This window comes from Arvicola amphibius, chromosome 6, assembly GCF_903992535.2.
Source record: "Arvicola amphibius chromosome 6, mArvAmp1.2, whole genome shotgun sequence".
NCBI lineage: Eukaryota > Metazoa > Chordata > Mammalia > Rodentia > Cricetidae > Arvicola > Arvicola amphibius.
The window spans coordinates 14,340,617-14,351,748 of NC_052052.2; the positions used below are offsets into that span (position 1 = coordinate 14,340,617).

Genomic DNA, 11,132 nt, shown 5'->3' on the forward strand with positions numbered 1-11,132 from the left:
TCAACCACCATGAACCCCATTCCAACAACCGAAGAGAAAAACAAAGGTCTCCAAGCTCCACCTTCATCCTATCATGGTGGAGCCTCACCTCCATCTCAGGAAGCCTCCTCTCGGCACCTGAACTCTAGTGAAGAAAGCAACAGACACGTGGGGCACAGTCTGTTTAATTGTGCTGCTCACTTGGAAGAGGCTCTTCTTCCCCTCACGGAGGACAGGAGATGCTCAAGAAGCGGAGCTGAGAGTGATCCAGGCCACCCAGCCCACGGACAGTCTCCAATTTCTCTGGCACTCACAAGTCAGCGATGTTGGGAAGAACGCTGCTGGGCTTTGCTGACAGAACAGTGAGGCAGTCCAAACTGGCTCTGTAAGTGTGCCCACCACCAGCTACCTTTCTTTGGCAAAAGCAAGCAGAGAAACTACAAAGGCCAGAGGCCAGGACAGCAGTGACCTTCATTCCCTTTCGGTGGGACCTTTCCACAGGAAACCAGAGCTGTCTGGGAAAGTCAGGCAGCAGCCACACCCACAACCCTGGTGCCCTCCCTGCCAAGAAACATCTAGAAATGTCTGTTGTCCTCCTGCTGACCTGTGTCCCACACGTAAGCGCGCGCGCGCGCACACATACACACACACACACGGGCCAGGCAGGCATGCTGCTCTCACTGCCTCTCACCTTCTCCCCACATGTGCAAACATTACTAGTGGCCTGCCCTGCCTGACAGGTTTAAGAAATTCCTTCCCATGGACAGAAGCAAGAGGAGGAGTCTGGGCTGCAAGGCCCTCAGAGCTCAGCCTTCCTCCCAAAGCTAAGGAGTCAGCACCCCAGGGAGCAAAAGGCGAGACCCCTGGCCTTGCTGCGTGGACATGAGCTGGTCTTATTCAGTCACACACAGATCTGGCTCCTAAGAAGGGGACCTCACTATGGCCCTCACCAGGTGCTTGGAACTGGAAAAGGACCTGTCCATGTTGAAAAGCAACACCCAGCTGCTGGAGATGTGAGGCCTGCCCGTGTCCCCTCCTTCATACCTTAGGGTACAGCCACCCCACCAAAGACCTCAAGATAAACTCTGATCAGGGGAGGGACACCCACAGTGTGACTGCTACACCCCTAGCTGTTGTACAGGGGAATCACCCTGCTGATCTCCCGACGACAGATCGGGCACCTCTTGGGCTCTGGCAAGGAGAGGTAACACTGGCGGCAGGAACAGACGTGCCCGCACTCCAGGAAGACACAGGACTTGAAGCTGCTCAGACACACGACGCAGGCGCTCTTCAGACTCTCTCTGTCCTCAGGAGTCGCTTGGCTCAGCAGGTGGGCCTCGTGTTCACGGAACTCCTCCTGGAGTTGCTGCTGGCGCAGGCGCTCCTGCCGCTGCAGGTACTGTCTCCGCAAGATGAAGAAGAGGGTGGCGCAGGTGGCAAAGCCAAACACCAGAACCAGAACCTTCCAGAGCCGGACACTGGACTCCTGCCTGTGCAGTAGGCTGTCGAAGTCCTGGCTGCTCAAATAGTATTGCATGCCTTGCTTGGGGGGCTGCAGGCGGACAGAGTTGTTGTCCAGAACCAGTTCGCCAACCCCGGTGAGGGTGGCCCCCACCTTCAGCATCTCCTCTGTCTCCTGGATACCTTTGGGCCGCTCTCCACTGATGTAGTGGCCGATGGCATCAGTGAAGGACTGCACAGAGGGATGGAACTTCTCGTACACAGTCTCCAGCCCCAGATCCACCGAGTCCAGGGGCTTCAGCACTCGCACAGCCACAGCGACCCCATCCTCGTGGGGCACCAGGTCAAAGGGCACAGTGTTAGTCCTTTGGTGAATGATCTTAGAATAGTCATTCCTAGAAGAATGTAAGGACCAAAGATGAACAAAAGAGGAACAGGAACCGATTCCCACACATGGAGCCACCTACATGCAGATACCCCGATTCCGCAACACTTCTGGACGCTGGTCTCCAAATCAGTCCATTCTAAAGAGTGGTTCTCAACCTTCCCAATGCTGTGACCCTTTAATACAGTTCCTCATGTTGTGGTGACCCCCAACCATAAAGTATTCTCTTCATAACTGTACTTGACATTTTTGAGAATTATAATGTAAATATCTGTGTTTTCTAATGGTCTTGGGCGACCCCTGTGAAAGGGCCATTCAACAACGCCCAAATCACCACGACCACAAGGAGGGTCTACTTTAGGTCCTTAGGTTTCATGGACAACAGCTGGCAACAGAGGTCACCTTTAGTGTTTATTCCCTGTGTTGCTGTCATATAAATACCTGAAACAAAAATCTGCTCGGAGAGAAGGGGAAATGGTTCACTTCATGTGCTGGCACAAATGAAAGGTCCTACAGCTTCAGTGTGCTAAGAATCAACGGATTCCAGGTCCCTTATGAAACCAGGCTCTGTAATCAGGAAGCGGGCCTGGGAGTCTGCCCTGTAACTGGCTGCCTTGTGGATTCTAAGGGAAGTGACAGTCCACATAGCAGCACTGGGGGTGTGGAGAGGCAGCTCTGCAACCTGCCCCCCCAAAGCTGAAGGCACAGCTTCCAAACAGGCAGAGTAAGGGTCCAGCCAAGGGAAAGTAGCCAGAGGACACGCACCAAAGGTGGGTTGTTCGATTCCACACCATCTTGTGCTCCTGAAGTGTCAGCCGCTGGATCACTCCCTTACAGTTTTCCACAAACTGGCTGTTGAGTGTTTCTTTAACGGACCGCACAGCTCCTGTGGAGAAAGCAATCATGGTCCTTCTGAGAGACAGCTCTGCCCTCGCTTTAAGGTTCAGCATGTGTCGGAGCTGGGTTTCAACAATCACTCAACACGATGGCATCTGCATCACCACCGGAAGGCGTGCTCTGTGAAGTGCCTTAGGTAAGCAGCTCACCTGAATCTGAAAGGCTCTCGAGAGGGCCGCAAACGGCCTCAGCAGGTGAAACGCTACTAAGCCTGACAACCTGAACCTTGGAACCTACACAAAAGTGGAAAGAGAGTCAACTCCCCCAAGTTTCCCTCTGATCTCCACACAAGTGAGTAACGGCACCCTCGCCCTCCCTGCCCATACAAACAAAACTAACTAAATACATGCATACATATATAAACAGAGGCTTAAAAAAGAAAAAGAGGAAGGGTGTGTGTCAGTCAAGATGGCTTTTACCTACTACTACTAGGAGGCAGCTGCTGCCACCCACACCAAAGAGCAAACGCACCTTCAATGACAGCATAAGGCACGCACTTGCCCGGAGCTTCTGAAAGAATGCCCTTCAGATCTTCACCCAAGTGGATCTTCTTAGCTCCCTAAACACAAAAATAAATAGATACTAAGTTGGCCACTGAATACTGACATGCTCAATTAAACTTAAGGTATTGGGGGATGGGGGGCTGAGGATCCTGGCCAGGGAGAACTAGATGATGGGGTTCCCAATCTGACCCTGAACCTTGACCATAAACAGGCAGGTGGCTCCGGGCTCATCTTCCTCAAGGCCAGAGGTGTCACCATCAGCTTCCAGTAGAACAAAACACTCCTTTAATGTGAGCATTTTTACATGAAAATATAAAAGGTATTAGCTGCTTGGCGTACTGTAGATGAACTGCAGCAAACACAGAACTAGATCCAGCTGAAGCGTATCCTTGGTGATTTTGAACAACTTCACTTAGGAGTCTGTTTCCAAAACTGAAAGGGGGGGGGCAGGAACCACAATCTCACAGGATCTTTGAGGTGGGGATAAGTGAACCTTGAGGTACGGCAAAAGCCAGTGCAGGGCTGACGCGTGGAAGCCTTGAAACACTCAAGTATTCCCGTGACCAAGGAAAAAACACTGGAAGAAGACGCACTCAGCTCTGTGTGGTCTGTAACCGGACCACGAAATGAAAATCTAAACTTAGTCCCACGGCCTGACCACAAAGCGACAATCTAAACTTAGGGGTCCGTGGCTTTCCAGGAAGGGTCATCTCATCCTTTTAGGAATTAACTAGGTCTCACATATCACAGGCTGGCCCGGGACTCAACACGCGCCCGAGGATCCTTCAAATCATTCATGTTGTCAGTTTGTTCTGGCTTCTTCATTTGTCTGTCTGTGTTTGGGTTGGGGTTTTTGTTTTGTTTTTTGTTTGTTTTTTTGAGACAAGGTCTTACTACTACGTGGCCCAGGCTGCCCTTGAACTCCTCTGCCTTCTTAGCACTGGGAACTTCTAATCCTCCTGCCCAGACTCCTGAGTTCTTAGACTGCAGGTGTATGCCACATCTGGTTATGTCGTGCTGGGGGTCGACTCCGGACGTCAGGCAGGCTAAACAAGCACTCTGCCAACTGAGCTACATCCTCACATCCTGGCAAGGCTTTTTAGGTCATCCAAAGATGGGCCCTGGAGAGTTCAGCAATTCCAAGAGTCTCACATAACAGCCAACTTGAAGCCAAATTGGTTTGGGGGTCAAGAAAGTGAAATATCAGCTACCCTCTGAGCCACTCACTCCAGGAATCACAGTAATTAAATTAGGTGAACAGCTGGGCAGCGGACTCCCGCTGGGAGCCATTTGTACAGCAGATCCAGCTGCCTCCTCGTGAATTGCTTCATTCCTGAGTCCAGAACGTCTTTCACCACAAGAACTCCACGGCTTTGTTTCTGAGCCCTTACTGAAATCAGTCCAGGGAGAAAGGACTAAGGTTCGGGAGTCCACTTTCATACAGTTGCCAAATCAAGTCTTTGGCTGATGGGCTGTGAAATTCCGGCCAAAATAAAACCATTAGCATGTACTGAGCATCCACTACTTGTCAAACGCTAAGCTAAGAATGGAGATAGGAATAAAACAGAGCAAGACCGTCCCCTGGCCTTACAGGTCCATCGCTAGATCAGGTGACAGATGCCACACAGCAAGACCGTCCCCTGACCTTACAGGTCCATCTCTAGATCAGGTGACAGATGCCACAAGGCAAGACCGTCCCCTGACCTTACAGGTCCATGTCTAGATCAGGTGACAGTTGCCACACGGCAAGACCGTCTCCTGGCCTTACAGGTCCATCTCTAGATCAGCTGCCAGCTGCCCCAAAGCAATGTTGTCAACTAAGAAAGGAGGGAAAAGCCTAGTGTTACTGGAGTCAGGGTCAGAGCTGTGCCCTGGCATCCACAGCTAGCCAGGCTCGGCCACCTGTCCTCAATAAGCCAACTAAAAAGCTAAATTAATAGTGAAGAGCAGAAAAAAGACATTTACCCAATGTAGCCACATTGGGAAAGGGAGGGCAAAGATACCCAGGGGCTCTACCCCAAATCTTTCTTTGGGTCCTAACACAAAAGTAAGGATTTTTCAAATTTTTACTTCATTTATTAATTTTAATGTGTATGGGTGTTTTTGCCTGCATGTTTGTCTGTGTCATGTACATTCCTGGGATTGGAGTTACAGATGATGTGTGAGCTGTCACATGGTGCTGACAATCAGCTCAGGTTCTAGAAGAGCAACCAGTACTCCTAACCACTGAGCCATCCCTCCAGCGGGAAGTAAGGTTTAACTGGCATAACTGAGGGGTCAGGTTAAGGTATGGTCCAGCCCAGCACCACTGGGCTCAGCCTGCCCCTCCTACAAAGATCATCTTGATAAAGTCCTCCTCTGACCAGTCCCAGGCCCTTGGCTTCTTCTCCCAGCAGCAGGAGCTTCCTGTGGGGTCGGGGGGAGAGGGGATTCCAATTTCTTGGAATCCACTGTTTCAATAATCTGATAGTCAAAGGGAAGGACACAATAGAAATCTTCACTCACGGCCAGGCAGCAGTGGTGCACGCCTTTAATCCCAGCACTAGGGAAAGCAGGCAGAGGCAGGTAGATTTCTATGAGTTCAAGGTCAGCCTGGTCTACAAAGAGAATTCCAGCACAGGCTCCAAAGCTACACAGAGAAACCCCGTCTCAACCTCCACCCCCACCCCCAAAAGAAAATGAATTAAAGAAAAGAAGGAAGGAAGGAAGGAAGGAAGGAAGGAAGGAAGGAAGGCAGGCTCAGTCCTGCATGGCCTTGAACCTAAAAACCTAAGTTTAAGTTCTGTCTTGGTTGCATTCCTCTTGGTGTGATAAATACTGGGAGAAAAACAAAGTAAAGGAGAAAGGTTTGTTTGGGCTCACAGGTCAAGGGGTACACTCAGTCGTGCTAGGAAGTGTCCTGGCTAGTTCTATGTTAACCCAGCACAAGCTAGAACTTTCTGAAAGGAGAGAACCCCAACCGAAAAACTTCCTCCAGAAAATGCAGCTTAATCAGAGACTGATGTAGGAAAGCCCAGTTCACTGTGAGTGTATCACCCCTGGGTTGGGCCTCCTGAGTTCTCTAAGGATGAAGGCTGAGCAGCAAACGAAAAGCAAGCCAGTAGCAGCTCCCTGCCACGGCTTCTGCATCAGCTGCTGCCTCCAGGTTCCTGCCTTGTTTGAGTTCCTGTCCTGACTTCCTTCAATGATGAACAGTGACTTGGAAGCATAAGCCAAATAAACTCTTCCCTCCCCAAGATCACAGTAAGGTAACCTTAAGACAGGAAGTCAAGGTAAACAGAGCTTAAAGAAGCTGGTCACATGATATCCAAAACAGGAAGCAGCAACGAAAGCCTGTGTTCTGCTTATTTCCTCTTTTTTTTTTTTTTGGCAAGCCCAGGGCCTGGTGCAGTCCCTTTTCAGGGCAGATCTTGCCATCAGAGTGAACCTAATCAAGACAGTCCCTCAGACAGGCGCGCAGAGGTCTATGTCCTAGGTGATTTCAGACCCTGTCAAGCTGACAGTTAACACTAGTTATACGACTTTTCCTTTGAAGCTCAAATATCTGGGTTTGCAATCAGGGAACTCCACTGTCATCGGTCTCGGAAAACGGCTGTGCTGAAACAAACTAAATAAATAAAACCAAAGCGGGAGGGCGCCGTGTGAACGGCTAAGCGTAGTGCAAATAGGAGAGCGCACCTTTACAGCAGCAACAATCCAAAAAGAAACGGAGAAGCGAGGAGCTGAGCGGTTAAATAAACGAGCTTCTAAATCTGCTGCTCTCCAGGTTGGAGCCACACCTCCCTTACCCATCAGCACGTCCTCCATCTCCACCCCAAATGTCACCCTGCTTAAAGCGGCCACGCCCACTAAAATGGCCAATTTTAACTGTCAACTGGCCACAATCTAGAATCACTTGGAAAGAGTGTCTCAACAGGTGCTGTCTAGATTGGGCTGGCCTGTGGGTATGCAGGCATATCTGTTAAGAAATGGTCTTGGCTGCTCTAATAGTAAAATTAGCCTGTGTGCTGCGGGTGACATCATTCCCTGGGTTTGGGCTCTGGACTGTTCCACAGTAGAGAAATCAAGTTGAGCCCTAAGCATGCATGCATTTGCTTCCCTCTACTCTTGACTAAGATGCGATCTGTCAGAGGACTTGAGTCCCTGCCTGGACTTCCCCAAGATGATGGATGGTAACCTGGAACTGAAAGTCAAACAAACCCTTCCTCCCCTAAGTTACTTTTTGTCAAAGTATTCTACTATAGGAAAAGAAAACGAAACTCTCCGTTGAACATCTTTCCGCTTTTCTCTGCTTTGCTCCAACCCACTTCTCACCCTGTCACACCGTCCGATTACGTGCAGATACCCCGTTGTCCTAGAATGGGACATCCACGAGGACAATGGCCTCTGTTTTCTCTCACTACCTGGTGCACAGCACTTTTTCGAGAAACAGTTTTACGACAAATCGATGACGTCCAGAGACACTGAGGGGGAACTCCAAGGGCTTTGGAGCGACGGGGTTGGGCAGCCTCGCTGCAGCCGGTGGCCGGGGTCCCCTCTCGGCCGCGCGTCCTCGGGGCCCCTGTGGATCCCCGATTCGGCTCGCCGCGAGCGGCCGGTGAGACCACGCGGGCTCCCGCACTGACCTTGAGCTCTTGGGCGACCTGGGCCTTCTGCCGGTATATGGAGTACAGCACGGCGGTGACCATGGAACTGGTGCCCAGCAGGATGAACTGGGCAAGCGACGGCCGCGATCCGCTCTCCATGGCAACGCCCAGCAGCGCCAGCCGCCTGGAAGCCACCCGCGACCCCTACGCAGCCGGAAAACCCTTCCCGGAAAGCGTAGGCCCGGCGCCCGTTGATGACGAACAATACCGGAAGTGGAGACAGCGCAAGAGACCGGAAGGCGACGTTGCCGAGGTGATGGCGATGTAGCTGCGGCCTCCTGAGAAACCGATGGGATCCTGGGAGGACCTGAAGGAGCCTCCGCGAGCGACTCTAAGACCTTGTCAGTGCCACACGCTGGCCGGGGTCACGTGAGAGCGCTCCCTCCGGGTTTCTAGACTCTCTGGTTGGGTTATTTTTAAATTACTTTTTATTTATCCTGTAAGTAGATGAGAGCGTGCCACGGTGCCTGTGTGGAGAGCTGATACCCAATGAGAGTCAGTCCTCTCCTTCCACCTTGTGGGTCCTTGGGCTCGAACTCAAGTCCATAGCCATAGCGGCAAGCGCCTTCACCCACTGAGCTATTTCTCCAGCCATTGCTTGGTTATTTGATGTCGCTGTCATCAGATGGGGAGCTGAGTCAAATGTGTTAAGCGCTAAGGAGCGTTACTTAAGCTATCGGATGAACCTGGGTTATACTCCGTTCTCTTTTTTAAAGAGGAAGAAACTGCGGCCAGAGGGGATGGGACACATGGTCAGAGCCATGCTGCTGAGAACTGGAGAACAGTTAACCCATCGCTCATCGCTGCTCCAGTTGAATCACTAAAGCAGCTAGTAATTTACCACCACCACAGAAAACAGCATCCTGTTTATTTAGTAAGAACTGCGCTGCGTTTATTGAATAACTATTAAGTGCCATGTCCTGTGATTATGTTTCTTAGGTTTGCTTTCCACCCATGACCTTAGGGACCAAACCCAGGGCCTCAAGTGCCCCTCCACTGAGCTCCATCCTTGCCCCTCCATGCACAATACCAGATCTCTAATTAAAAGTGATAAGGGGCTTCAAAGCCAAGCAGCCCGTCAAGGACTCTTCCACCACTATGTGGACAGAAATGACCTTGAACTCCTAATCTTTTTGCTAACGTTCCAAGTGCAGGGTACAGCATGTGCCACTCTTGGCTTAGGACGGCAGGTTTTGGGGTCTCCGGAATGATTTGCAAAAAGTTGGACATATTTAGTTTTTTCCATAGAAGGAAACTGGTGCCAGGAGAATCTTGGTCTCAGTTAAGATCCCTGAAAGTCCAAGGAAACTTCTCAGGCTATTGAGGGTATCAGTGGAGAGCCCCAGGGTCCTGCCCCAGCACCCCAAACACCCTAAAACCAACAATTCCAATTCCTGCACCCAAGCTCTGGACTGGATAGGAGGAGAGGCAAAGTTACTCAGCCGAGCCCTTCTCCCCCAAGTAAGCGAACAGACATTTATTCTCACCAGGGAAGGAAGTTGAGTTCTGTAAACACAGTGGACATGGGTGGCAACCACAATGGGTACTGCAGAGACCTGTGGGGGAAACTGATGAAAGCTGAGCCACGGGTGTCTGGAGCCTAGGTCACGGAACACAGAGCATAGCGTGTCACTGAGAAGGGAGGCTTGAGGCCGGAAGCTGCAGGTTCCTAAATGGTAAGCCAGAACTTCACCATCGTGCGAGGGTAAGATCCAAAACCTTTCAAGATGAGGAAGGCCAGGATCTAACTTGTTTTATAATCAAAATTCCTTTCTCCTCTGGTCACTGCAAGGGAAAGAACAGAAGAGGGGTCATAAAATTGAAATCTAGCCAGGCGGTGATGGCGCACGCCTTTAATCCCAGCACTTAGAAGGTAGAGGCAGGCGGATCTCTGTGAGTTCGAGGCCAGCCTGGTCTTACAAGAGCTAGTTCCAGGACAGGCACCAAAGCCTCAGAGAAAAATCTTGTCTCAAAAAACCAGAGAGAGAGAGAGAGAGAGAGAGAGAGAGAGAGAGAGAGAGAGAGAGAGAGAGAGAGAGAGAGAGAGAGAGAGAGAGAGAGAGAGAGAGAGGAAGAAAAGAAGAAAAGAAAAGAAAAGAAAAAAGAAATCTAGGAGTGCCCCCACTGGTTCTTGCCATCCCTGGCTTATACTCCAGGCCCTTGTATGGCCTTCTTGGAAGCGTGTTAAAACGCCCATCACTCTTAGAAGAAACTCATGAATTCCTTCATGAGTGGGGCCTAGCTCATCCTAGCCAGGCTGAGGTTTACAGCACGAGGGCCATGTTAGGTATGGAGTGGAGCAACTTCAGCTGCCGCCAGATGTCCCCAGGAAACCACTTCCAGCTGGGGATGGCTGTCCTCACTGAGTCCCAGCAGAGGATGAGCCACGGACATAGGGAAAGGAAGCTGAGCTTCTAAAGCAGGAATGGGGGAGGAGGTGACCTGGAGCAGTGCCACCAGCTGAGCCCAGCTTTGACCGGGAGCTTCCCGACAGCGATGGCAGAAAGGGAGTGTGCTGAGGTACAATTAAGTGGAAAATGAAGCCAATAGCCAAAGATTGCAGGTCAAGGGTATTTGTGCAGGCCCCAAAAGGAAGGAATCAGTTATTTATAGGTCACTGAGTCGGTCCACTGCCCAGCACTAACAGGCCTGCTGTCAGAGCGCCTACGCATGTTGGCCTTGAGGGGTTCTTAAAAGAAATGGCATCCAAGTAGCACCTGTAGCCCATATGCCCATCTTTCTAAATGTTGATTAGCACCAAGGATCTCCGCAGGTGAAGCCCGGGTTGACACCTTTCCCGTCTCTTAGTTGTGTTGCTGTTTTCTGTGCTGGTTGTTGCTGTATTAGCTAGGCTAGCCTCCAAGTCCTTGGCTCCGGTAATCTTCCTGCTGCTGAGTAGCTGTAACTACAGGCTCATGCCACAGTGCCTGGCTTCTTTTATTCATTTTTTAAAGTCTTACTTTTGATTTGTTTGTAGTGCTGGGGATTGAACCCAGGGCCTTGTGTGTGCTAAGCAAGCACCCCACCACTGCACTGCACCCCCAGCCCTGTTCTGGTTACCAAGAGTTCTTTATGTATTCTTGATACAAGCCCTCCATCAAATCACATATATGACTTGCTAGCATGTCTCCAAGCTTCCAGCTTGACCTCTCCTTGGACTGTCTCGGAAAACAGAGGTTCTGAGTTTTTATGAAGTCCAATAGATCCATTGTTTCCTTTCAGGGGTCTGCTTTTGTTGGCTTATCTAAGAAATCCTTACCT

At 50.7% G+C, this 11,132-nt stretch overlaps 1 protein-coding gene across 1 annotated transcript; it reads right to left on the reverse strand.

The window, feature by feature from the left end:
• Nucleotides 1-648: 648 nt before the first annotated feature.
• On the reverse strand, nt 649-8,078 carry Mul1 (mitochondrial E3 ubiquitin protein ligase 1). The gene is made up of 4 exons (XM_038335427.1): nt 7,851-8,078; nt 3,194-3,281; nt 2,591-2,711; nt 649-1,835 (listed from the first exon to the last, which is right to left on the reverse strand). The coding sequence occupies exons 1-4, from the start codon at nt 7,968-7,970 to the stop codon at nt 1,106-1,108; spliced, it is 1,059 nt and encodes a 352-aa protein (XP_038191355.1). The 5' UTR covers nt 7,971-8,078; the 3' UTR covers nt 649-1,105.
• Nucleotides 8,079-11,132: the final 3,054 nt, after the last annotated feature.